Here is a 12,867-nt window from a genome sequence, read left to right as displayed (position 1 = left end):
GAAAAGCAACTCAAATATAATTACTTTGGAAGGAAAGAAATCGCCCTGGTTGTTATAATAATAAAAATACAGATCCACCATCCACCAAACACAGGTGTAAACCATATAAACCTCCTGCACATAAATTCCGCTATGTAGCATGTTTTTTAAACCACCTACCCACCCAATGTGAATGAAAAAACAAGATGTCTTCATAACATTTTTTTATTTTCTTTCAAAATAATAGCGTGATGGATGACTGGCACAGCCCTAGCGTTACTGGTACAAAACTTTCAACCATTATTTCGAATCTACAAAAAATAACTACACATATAAATCTCTGCTTTGCAGAACAGTAAAAGAATATAACAGATAACAGAGCTGAGTATAAAATAGCTCTTAAAAGCCCAGTATCAGTACTAAAAGTTTACTTTAAATTCCTCAGTGCTAGAAAAAGCTGTGTATTTTGTATTCACCATTACTTGCAAAGGCTGTATGCCAGACAATAAATACTTCAATAATTTATCGCAGGAACGCAAAAGGCGTAGGTTCCTTCGCTCTATCTACATCACACTGACGGGACACTACTCCCCTGGAAAATCAGGACAGGAACTCGAAGGAAATCACTGATAAGATTCAGATGCTCTTCTTATTTCTGCTTCTTTATAGGAAAACATGAAGTGTGAAACACATTTAGTTTCATATAGTGTATAAAAAGAAATAAAATGAAGCCAACAGATAAAGCTATTGCTCGACTGGTCATACTACCACTGTCATTATATTATAGTGATTAAAAAAAAAAAAAAAAACCCTGAAAGTTTTTTAATCATATATCAGGAGAAAAAGTATTCATTTATTAAATTATTATTAGTGTATCTCTGTATATGATATAAATATAATATGCATGCACTGTGTAAATGATAATTCAATGTAAGCTACTTTAGTAGCATCCAACCAATTTGCGTTATACTTAATATAATAGATCACTTGAAAGTAATATTGTAGGCAATGGCTTTCCATTTTCATCACGACTTTTATCCTTGTTTTATATTTGGGTAAAAAAAAACAAGAAAAAAAAAACATTTTTTAATTCAGTTATTTTGCATTCAGCTTTACAACAAATAAACTTTTTTCAGCATACAATCATCTAATCCTGAAGGTACAATTCAGTCCATATACAACAATCACAACATTGATACAGAACAGTATTTATACTTTTTGTGTAAATGAAAATTTGAAATTTACTGAAAAATACACTTCCAACTAATAAAAATATGCATTCTGATGACATAAACTATGACAAAAACAAAACAGAAAATAGAAAAAAATCAGTACAATTTTTTTTTCTATTTATTTATTTATCTATCTCTTTTTTGTCCTCCTTTTTACTCTTTGCTATGAGTTTTACACTTGGAATCCTTCCAAAACAAACTGCACAAGCCAAAATTTAGCTGAAGAAAAATCTGTTTATATACTCTTTCACGAAAGCACTAGAAAATAATTTATGTGAAAGCCAGATTTATAAAACACAGAGGGAGTGGTGTGGAGGAGGAGGAGGCAGTGAACACATTGAAATGCAATCATATATTAGAGGGTAAAAAAAGCAGTTTAATAACATATTCATTCTGCATGGGGCTTCCAGCCTTTTCAATGGCTGTATAAGCAACGTTACAAATCAGTGAAAGTAAACAAGACTGTTCATCTGTCACTAGCTTCCTGATATCATGTAAACCAGTAATATGCTTAACACTTTCACTGTTTATATAAACATGGTTCAGGTTTACTGTGATTGGACCCACAAAGGCCACTTCCTGTAAGATTAAAACAAGTATATACAAACCCACTGCCACGGAGAACACATGCAACTTGTAATGGACCATTATGATAAACATTTGTACCATATTATATATAGTATACCAAACACTTTTGATGTTGTATACTGTACATTTGATAACCAAAGACTCTTCTGAGACGATACCCTATGATGTAAATATACTGTACAGATCCTCATCTTCAGGCACTTCTGGTAGACAGACAGTAATCTACAACACGCACTGTGATGGGACATATTATTTTTGTGATGTGCTTTATTTTATTCTTTTATTATTATTATTATTATTATTATCTAAAAACAGCATAAGGTATCATTGGCATACCCGCACCATGTTGTCATCGTTCATTGAAAGATTGGAAATATGATATGGTGGGCGCTTAGAACACAATTTTGTTTTATGGCAGACGTTTAAATGGAAGAAGGGAAATTACATTTAGTGGTACTGAGTTTTGAGTGCTCATAAAGCACAAAAAAAAAAAAAAAAAAGAAATAATAACAACCTAATTGAGGGAACAATCCACAGCCGAGGTGTGGAACACTGTGTTACAACCACTGTGATAAATAGCTGAGCAATTCATCTAAATCAGTGTCACAGGGAAGCAGCATCCTGCAGGCTCGGAGGAGCAGTGAATGGCTTGCACATTCTGGTGCCTATGGTAATTTCTCAAACTTGAAGCTAAGCACCACTACTGTTTACAATATATGTGTTCTCGGCACCAGGTCAGCATCAGATAACAGGACTTCACAGACCACAAGCTCTTCCTCCTACTGTAAGTGTGCAAACCACTGCCTGTAATTGATGGCTAGACAAGTGACCAGGATCACTGCTTATTTAGCAGACCACAAACTTTTAAGTCACAGCAAAGCATATTTAAAGGCGCTGAGGTCAAACTCAAGAATTATGGCTTTGTAGACAGCCCTAGTGATAGTAACAGAGAAGGAACAAACATGACATTAGTTATACGGTATCACACATGCTAAAACAAACATACAAACAAACAAACAAACAAACAAACAAACACACACACACACACACACACACACACACACACAAATAAGAAAACATAAATATTGTTCTGTTGTTAAATGAGATGAAAAATTTTAAACTTGCCTTTCTACCAATTTCATGTTATATTTTACTCACCTAACTATATACCATGGCGCTAGTAATGAAATAATAGTATTATGTAAACTTATAGAACATCTAAAGTGATCTAAGGGATTTTCTGCAAGTGATATATAAAATAAGACGTATTATCATTATCTATATCAACACACATGTACATAGGTACATTCACACTTTTATTAGACATAAACAGCCATAAAAGTACACGCACAAAACAGATAATAAAGTCAATCATACTTATTAAAGCTATGCAATAAGTTACTGTAAAGTATTCATTTTACTTGCCAGTGACACTAAAGATGAAAGGAATGAGGGCATTTTAATGGATGTCATCTTAGAGTTCAGTTATTTATGGCATGCAGTCAGGAGCAGTGACGAGAAGGAAATCCAGCCAGACAGACTGGTAAGTGGACCTACATTGAGCACTGTGCCGGTGATGGTGGTGCTGCCATTCTGTCTGTGCCAATCCGCTGAAACACGCTTTAAGAGCTTTTTCCTGGAGCATGCAAGAAGACGGACTCGCAGTGTAGAAATCCAGCATTTGCCCAGAGCTGACTGCTAGAACATCCATACAGTCAAACATGATTCCCCCCTATACAGAATGCCTGTAAAAGTGCTTTTCCTTTAGGTGCAGAGTAAAATGGCATCGAAAAGTACACCCAACTCCATCAAACTCTGCCCCCTTTTTTGGCACGTAGGCTGTTGGTCTATTTCCCAGACCAGAATCATGAATTATGACAGACAACACAGCTAAAAGCCTGTAATTGATCCAAATGATCATTTACTATTTTCCAAGCTTCACAGCCATTCCAGCAAAGCCGGAGAGGGGGACGGAGAAATCCAATCTGTCAGCTGCAGGCAAAATGTCTCTAAATTCCTGATGCTGCTCGCAGCCTCCTGTATCAGTTAATAAGCTGCAACCAGCTCTTCAGAGGCGACTGAGCTCAAAGTCTGCAAAAATAACAACATTTATTTCATCTAGCACTCAGGTCCCCCCTTCTGATGCCAATAGATCCTTCTGCTTTAGAACAGCTCACTTCCTACTACTTGTGTCACACAAAATGAAAGATTGCATTGCCTAATATATGCGAGTGAACTCTCCATGAACCCTTCCTAGGCTGCTAACCTTCAAATGACCCAAACCAGTCTGACATCACCAACTCCCAGGATTCTCACACAGCTTAAAGACTAGCAGCAAGCCTGCAGAAGCAGCAGACACAGGCAGAGCAGAGCAGGGATGCAGGCTGCGCTCGGCTGCCTGTAAATACATATATACTATGTGCAACAGGGAAGATAACAGGACAATGTGCACACGGCCTCCGTGCTTCAATATGGACCCAAGATTTGTTATGTATTTATTTTTATTTTTGTTTTAATTGCATGCTTAGAGCAAAATGTATTATAATTCATATTTTATTAGTAGACCAAACATTGCTTCTGCTTTTTACATGTACAGTATTTTTGCACATTATTACTATGTATTTGTGCTTTTCAAACAGATATTATCAGGCATGTCAGATTAAGAAATTATTTATTTTCTCTAATGATCACAGACATTGACACCCTTATTGCAATGTATTTTTTTTCTTTTTTTTTCTGCACCATAGTATCCAGCGTGTTACAATGTTTGCAGCTAACCATTAATCCACAGCTATGTCCTGATAAAGGGGCAGCCTGGGGTGAGAAGTCACATATGCCAAATTTAATCAGAGCTCAGTGCTTTTTCTTTATTAGAACAATAAGACGGCAAACAATAAAGGGCACGCCAGCAGCAGCAGGTTCGGTGTTAATATCACATAACAGTTCGCCTATCGGCTGAGTCTTGTATTCCTGTATCCCTAATCACCCCCCCCCCCCTTCCTGCAGGCCCCCCTCAGCACAAGAGGCCACTGTTGAGGCATCGATGAAAGCTGTTTTTTCCTTTCGCTGCTTCAACATAAGAAGGATGTAGTGCTTCCCACTTCAGAGAACCATTTACCAACACTTAACTTAGTAACTGACTGGTGCTACACCCGGCTTCTCATCCCTAAACACCATTCAGCGTAGGATTACACTTTCCATGCTTATAGGCACAGTGTGTAATTATTATTACTATTGTATATCTTTATTTATATTACAGTGATGGCATTTATTTACTTAGCATGTACAGCATGTAGAAAGCAGATAATTTTGTCACCTTACACTCGTCTACTTAGCGATTTCGATTTTAGCTACTAGGGACAGAAAAAAAAATTGCATATCATTATTTTATTCTCCTCTGGTCACCATCAAGTTGCCTAGTCTACCTTATCGTTACAACAGGGCCTTTGGGAAGTGCAACAAGTGCAATTCCAAAGAGGTGTATCCGGAGCTTGGGATCCCGCCGGTCAGAATGCCGACACCGGGATCCCGAATGCAAAAAATGCCGGCAGTCTGAATGTCGACCCACAGGGTCTATTCCCACTTGTAGGTGTCCACGACGCCTATAGAGTGGAAATAGAACCTATGGCGAGCACAACGTGCCCACAAGGGGCTTTGTTGTGCTCACACTCTGCTGCCGGGATCCCGGTGTCAGTATGCTGACCGTCAGGATCCCAGCAGCAGGCATATCATACCCAGCCTGTATCTAGAGCTAATGGGCTGCTTTAACTGCACCACACCTGCAGGGGGCATGCTACACTTACAGTATGTTTGTGCACCACAATCTGTCTCTTTAGACTTAAGTTGGGAACACAGTAAGTAAATGTGCCACACAACGCCTCCATACTGCAGATTAAATAAGCTAAACACCTTAAATCATAAAAAAATAACAAATCACAATACAATATAAACAGATAATACAACACAAAAATTAAATACAGCATATGATCAGAGACAAAAGAAATGGCATTGTGCTCAAGTAAAAGAAAATACATGCAAGTATGATCATCTTATGGGAATAATCATGTAGCCACCATGATAATCAATGATTTCTGTTTTATTTCAAGAACACTGATCAGTGACAGAGATATCCCATAGGAGTCTTATTACCAAGTCTATAATGCCTGCAATTATACTAACACGACCTCTGAGAAACGTGTAAACAAGTGGAACGGAAGTGCAAACTGGCTGATGCACAGCACAGAACCTCCTTCCCACCAGAACATATACGCTTGTAAGTGTGCGCCTAGTTTCTGGAATACTGCAAAATGAGATTTCAGTTTGGAGTTGGGTGGTCCCCTGCTATAATGGTAATGGGATACATACTGCACTATCCAATTGCACTGCTGTGAGGACGCGCACTTTAAGTTCACATCCCAAAGGTAAAAAAGAATAGAAAATTATATCTTATTGTCTATAACTAGATTGTTTAAATGGTCATCACTCTCAATCTTTAAAATAATATGTTATAAATGTAACGGATGAAACTATATATTAAGTATTTATATGATATCTATAAGATCTGTCTAATGTCTTGCTGAGCTTACTATAAACTAACATCTATGCTGGCGTCAAGTTGCAATAATGCTGTAATATAATAGCTCTGATGAGCCTGAAAAGGAGACAATGGTGTGGCTTGGACATTGTTGGCCAGAAAGTGGAATTTTAATGGGAATATTTAGATTTTTATCAGTGAGACTTTGTTGACATCTGTGACATCACTGACATCTCCAGTAACTAAAATACCACTCCACATTAGGGCTAAAAGTCACAGCACAATATGTAGGTCGTATGTACAAACATGATAAGGTATAATGACAGAAATAATAATAATAACAACAATAATTGTATTTATATAGCGCTCTTTCTCCAACAGGACTCATATAATACAGATACAGACCCTCCAATATGACTTGTTTTAGCTGGTGCAAAATACCTTGCTCCAGAACTTCTCACTGAGCTTACTACTGCAGTGTTATGAAATAGTATATGAGATGAGGTTTTCAAACAGTAATTAATTAATGAAGCCCAGCTTACAGCACTGTTAATGAAGTGGATAGTTTAAAAGTGCAAACCATATGATAAAACACATTTAGGGGCTTATGTATTAATAATCGCGGAACTGCGGTTCTTGCTATGTACTTCGGGAAACACGCAGGGACAGTGGTGGCGATAACTGATGTCCCAGCGCACAGTGTCAGCTTCTGGGATAGGGGACGGTACCGGATGGAGGCTGCGGGTGGGGGATTGAAAGATTTCTCTCCCGCTAACATGCCTCCATAGGCTAAAATCAGTTTACACCATCTAAAGGTGACTTAAGACTATCTAAAGATGGTGTAAACTAACGTGGAGAAACTCTGAAAAGCTGTACTTTTTAGGGTTTAATACACAGGGGTCAGATCGTAGTCCCCATTGATAATTGGGATTATGATCTGTAGTGCTAATTTGCATTCTGAAAAAAAAAAAGATCTCTGTGAAATCTCTTGCGTTATGCTATTAGTACATAACCAAACTATAACATTAGGCAGAAACTGCATTTTCAAAATAATTTTATGGAAAAAAGCTTGATATTTAGGCCCCTTTAACATGATGTGTATGCACATGTGTATATGTGGGTAACATGCCATACACTCATATTTATTATTTGTCAGAAATTATTCATTTCCCAACACAAGTTTATCCTATTTATATCAATTTATGTTGATGGGGGCTACAGTATATAGCTAGGTCAATGGTTCTCAAACTATGCGCCTAGGCACTCTGGGGTGCTGTGCGGCTCTTGCAGGGGTGCCTTGGATTGGTGGTCCAGGACCAATTACACACTAGCAAGTGCTTTATCTGACCTGGTCACACAGTATGCGACCAGTCAGATAGGCAATATGGGAAGAGAAGGATGTAAACCATAAGCATGGTGTATACTTTGTAATGCAATGCATCATAGTTTTCACAGCGTAACAAATACTGTAGGTCACACAAAAATCATTCTCTACAGTAAAAGATATAAAACAACAACAAATTGTTTAGTCAACACAATTATAACACAAGCCCACAACTTAGGTCATGGTGCTCTTGGGTTAACATGTACCTGCTCTATGGGGCTGATCCATAGTTGTACACAAACCTAATGGTTTGTGTACAACTGCGATGGTGGACAGACTGCGCAGAATGGGTCCTGCTTTGTTGCACACTGCACCCCGTAAGCCACAGTCTGAAAGATAGAAAATTCTCGCCCCCAAACGGCCACAGTCTGACGCAGATGTGCTGGCCTCATAGGCGGCCGATCTGAGCAGCCTTAGGGTTACTCAGATGGCCAATGCTTCAAACATCACAACAGCCAATGCTGTGTTTTCAGACGCGGCAATCAGATCTGTGGTGAAAGCAGTCTGCATTTTTTAACCTCAGGTGCCTCCGGCGGCATTACCATACTTTAGCATCACAGCTGCGACAAGACATTGCAGATAGGTGATTAGTGTCCATCTCTGAATCAGCCCCGGTGTAATTAAAAATAGGATTTTAATTACCTACCGGTAAATCCTTTTCTCGTAGTCCATAGAGGATGCTGGGGTCCACATTAGTACCATGGGGTATAGACGGGTCCACTAGGAGTCACTGGCACTTTAAGAGTTTGAGAGTGTGGGCTGGCTCCTCCCTCTATGCTCCTCCTACCAGACTCAGTCTAGAAACTGTGCCCGAGGAGACGGACAACTTCGAGAGAAGGATTTTACACAGATAGTGGCGAGATTCACACCAGCTCACACACAAGGCAAACCAAGCTAACTAGCTTGAAACATCAGCAACGGCTGAGAAATATTACTTACCAAGTAACAAAACAGTACTTAACCAAGAAATAAGCAGTACTGAACTAAGTAACCACTGCAGGATGACGGAGCAGGATGCTGGGGTCCACATTAGTACCATGGGGATGTACCAAAGCTCCCAGAACGGGTGGGAGAGCGCGGAGGCTCCTGCAGAACTGATTGACCAAGCTTTAGGTCCTCAGAGGTCAAAGTATCTAACATGTAGAACTTAGCAAACGTGTTCGACCCTGACCAAGTAGCCGTTCGGCAAAGCTGTAAAGCCGAGACACCCCGGGCACCCGCCCAGGAAGAACCCACCTTACGAGTAGAGTGGGCCTTAAACGACAGTCCTGCCGTAGAATACGCATGCTGGATAGTGAACCTGATCCAGCGAGAGATCGTCTGCTTAGAAGCAGGACACCCAAGTTTCTTGGGATCATACAGGACAAACAGAGAGTCCGATTTTCTGTGACGAGTAGTCCTCTTCGCATAGATTTTCAAAGCCCTTACAACATCCAAGGACTTTGATGAAATTGAGGAGTCAGTAGCAACTGGCACCACAATAGGTTGTGACTCGACCTTCAGAAGGAACTGCTGACGTGTCCGTAGCTCAGCTCTATCTTCATGGAAAATCAAGTAGGGCTCTTACAAGACAAAGCCACCAGCTCCGACACATGTCTAACTGAAGCTAAGGCCAACAAAGTGACAGCCTTCCATGTGAGAAACTTGACCTTAACCTCCTGTAGAGGCTCGAACCAATCCGATTCAAAAAACTTCTGCACCACGTTAAGATCCCATGGTGCCATAGGCGGCACAAAGGGAGGCTGGATGTGCAAAAAGGTCTGAACTCCCTGGAGGGAAGCCAACTGTTTCTGGAAGAAAATGGATAGGGCCGAAATCTGGACCTTTACAGATCCCAACCACAGGCCCATATCCACACCTGCTTGCAGGAAGATGAGAAACCGTGCCAGTTGAAACTCCACCGTAGGAAACGTCTTGGACTCACATCATACTTTTTGCAAATACGATGGTAATGTTTAGACATTACTCCTTTCCTAGCCTGCATCAGGGTAGGAATAACCTTGGCCGGAATGCCCATCCGAGCTAATAGCTGGTGTTCAATCCCCATGCTGTCAAACGTAGCAGCGGTAAATCTTGATAAGCGAACGTCCCCTGCTGCAGCAGGTCCTCCCGAAGAGGAAGAGGCCTCAGCTCTTCTAGCAGTAGATCCAGAAGATCCGCTTACCAAGCCCTTCTTGGCCAGTCCGGAGCAAAGAGGAACGCCTGAACTCTTGTTCTCCTTATGAGTTGTCGAACTCTTGGAATGAGTGGAAGTGGAGGAAACACATACACCGACTGGAACACCACGGAGTCACTAGGGAGTCCACCCCCACGGCTTGTAGGCCCCTTGACCTGGAACAATAACGCCGAAGCTTCTTTTTGAGACGAGAGGCCATCATGTCTATTTGAGGTACACCTCAAAGATCTGTTACCTCCGTGAACACCTCTGGATGGAGTCCCCACTCTCCTGGATGGAGATCATGTCTGCTGAGGAAGTCCACTTCCCAGTTATCTACTCCCGGAATGAAGATTGCTCACAGCGCCAACGCATGTTTTTCTGCCCAGAGGATGATTCTCGTTACCTCTGACATTGCAGCTTTGCTCTTCGTTCCGCCCTGTCGGTTTATGTAAGCCACTGTCGTTACATTGTCCGACTGCACTTGAATGGCTCGATCTTGCAGAAGATGGGCCGCTTGGAGAAGACCGTTGTAAACGGCTTAGTTCCAGAATGTTTATTGGTAGGCTGGTTTCCAGGCTTTAACACCTTCCCTGAAGGTTTTCCCCTGAGTGACTGCGCCCCAACCCCGGAGACTTGCATCTGTGGTTAGAAGGATCCAGTCTTCAATACCGAACCTGCGGACCTCCAGAAGGTGAGGAAGTTGTAGCCACCAGAAGAGTGAAATCTTGGCTTTTGGCGACAGACGTATTCTCTGGTGCATGTGTAGATGAGATCCTGACCACTTGTCCAGGAGATCCAGTTGGAAGGGCCGAACATGAAATCTTCTGTACTGTAGAGCCTCGTAAGAGGCCACCATCTTCCCCAGAAGGCGAATGCACCGATGAACCGTAACCCGGGCTGGCTTCAGGACACTTATGTGTCGAGAATCATTCCCAGAAAAGACAACCTCCTGGTCGGCTCCAAATGTGATTTTGGAAAAATCAGGATCCAACTGTGTTCCCTGAGCATATGAGTTGGGAAAACAATGGACTGCAACAACCTCTCCCTGGAAGCTGCTTTTATCAGCCGATCGTCCAGATATGGGATTATGTTCACCCCCTGTATGCGTAGAACGATCATCTCTGCCATCACCTTGGTGAACACCCTCGGTGCTGTGGAGAGGCCGAATGGTAGTGCCCCAAATTGGAATGTGGAGGTACGCATCCTTAATATCCAGGGATACCAGAAACTCTCTGTTACGTTCGCAGTACTCGGTACTCAGGGTGGACAAGCCCCAAGCACTGGAACGCAAGCTGCAGTATAAACGGAGCTTGGCAGCACCCCCAAGGATCCCTAACTCAGTTGTCTCACCCTCGTTGTCAGCCTACGCCTGTGTGACTATGGTTTCTTGGGCCCACGGCAGCCGCGTTTGAAGGGCGGATTATGTCTGCCCAACTCCGATGCCCCCCGGTCTAAGTTGGAGACAAGGCGTAGACTGAGACGGGGCGATGACAAGGGGAACCTCTAACTAGAGAAGGAAGTACCTAGTTAGGGGTGCTACAGAACATAAATAAAGTATGTGCGGCACAGCCGCCAAGACATAAACTACAACAAAGGCAGTGCTGTCCACACGCTGACACAACACCACTGTGTTCCGGTGAGGACAGCACACGCAGAACCCTCTGCAGAAAATCCAAAGCAAAAGCAACAGGTAGCTACGGCCTAGGCCGAGGGACGCAGCAAAGCTGCTACTCACGAAACCGGTACGAATACTGGCAAAAGGACAGGAACCCCCAAAGTAGCTGACACAGGCTCTCAGGACGGAGGACAGGCAGAATTCCAAACGACAGACCAGTGGACACCAAGAAGCAGGATACTGGATCAGACACAGGCAAAGCCACAGGACTCCTGGACAGGAATGCTTCAAGGCAGGATACTGGATCAGACACAGGCAAAGCCACAGGACTCCTGGACAGGAATGCTTCAAGGCAGGATACTGGATCAGACACAGGCAAAGCCACAGGACTCCTGGACAGGAATGCTTCAAGGCAGGAAGCAGCTAGACAGAAGCTATGACCGGCGTCTGTGTCAGGCAGTGAGGGAGAATATAACAAGGAATTCATCCAATCACAGCAGGGACCCTAATTAATTATGTCGTGCAGCTGCCCTGCTGCACGACTCCAAACTGACAGGTGCAATTAACAGACAGGTGAGGCTAAACACATGGAAACAGGCTGCAATTACACAGACTCACCACCGGCGGCCAACAAGAGTCTTCTAAACCAGAGCAAAGGAAATCCTGGCCTGCAAGAGAACTATAACATAAAACACATAAACAGAAAGTGAACAGGAATGAACCACTGCTTGTGGTTCATAACACTCTCCCTCCTCCAGACATGAAATCACTGCTCTGAGATACTCCATTTTGAATTTCAAAATTGGTCTGACTGAACCATCAGGTGTCGGTACCACGAAAAGGTTTGAATAATAACCCCTTTTTTGCATATGAGGTGGAATTGGGACAATGACCTGTGATTTTCCCAAGTTTACGATGGATTCCTGTAGGATAGCCCTGTCTGTCAGCCAAGCTGGCAAGCCTTATTTGAAGAATCGGTGAGGCAGAAATTCTTGAAGCTCCAGTCTGTACCCCTGGGACACAATATCCTGTACCCAGGAATCCAGGCCGGATGACACCCAGACGTGGCGGAAACGTCTGAGTCTTGCACCCACCAGCACGTCCTCCAGGCTTTGAGGTCCACCGTCATGCTGAGGATTTTGAGGAACCAGAAGCAGGGCTCTGGTCCTGGGAGCCTCTAAAGAAAGTGGTAGAAGGCTTGGGCTTTTTTGTCTTAGCGGTCCGAAAGGACTGCTGAACAGCTGAAGAAATGGTTTCTTCGTAGAAGGAGTAGCAGAGGGAAGGAAAAGTGGAAATCCATGCATCCAACACCTCCCCAAATAGAGCCTGACCTGTGTAGGGTAGGTTCTCCACACTTCTCCTGGATTCCGTGAATGC

At 42.4% G+C, this 12,867-nt stretch overlaps 1 protein-coding gene across 9 annotated transcripts in view; it reads right to left on the bottom strand.

Moving 5' to 3' along the window:
* RARB (retinoic acid receptor beta) overlaps window positions 1–12,867 on the bottom strand; it is a 1,402,065-nt gene that overhangs the window by 337,761 nt on the left and 1,051,437 nt on the right. Inside the window, exon 1 of one of the 9 annotated variants that reach the window (XM_063922233.1) lies at window positions 3,357–3,951. The exons of the other annotated variants lie outside the window; for them this stretch is intronic. Coding sequence (XP_063778303.1) covers window positions 3,357–3,522 — 166 coding nt within the window. The 5' untranslated portion in view covers window positions 3,523–3,951. Of the gene's footprint in view, window positions 1–3,356; window positions 3,952–12,867 lie in introns of those variants that run through there. 9 annotated transcript variants of the gene reach the window in all.

This window comes from Pseudophryne corroboree, chromosome 5 (genome assembly GCF_028390025.1).
Source record: "Pseudophryne corroboree isolate aPseCor3 chromosome 5, aPseCor3.hap2, whole genome shotgun sequence".
NCBI lineage: Eukaryota > Metazoa > Chordata > Amphibia > Anura > Myobatrachidae > Pseudophryne > Pseudophryne corroboree.
Note: the sequence above shows the minus strand (reverse complement) of the source record. Positions and strands in the feature narration are given on the sequence as shown.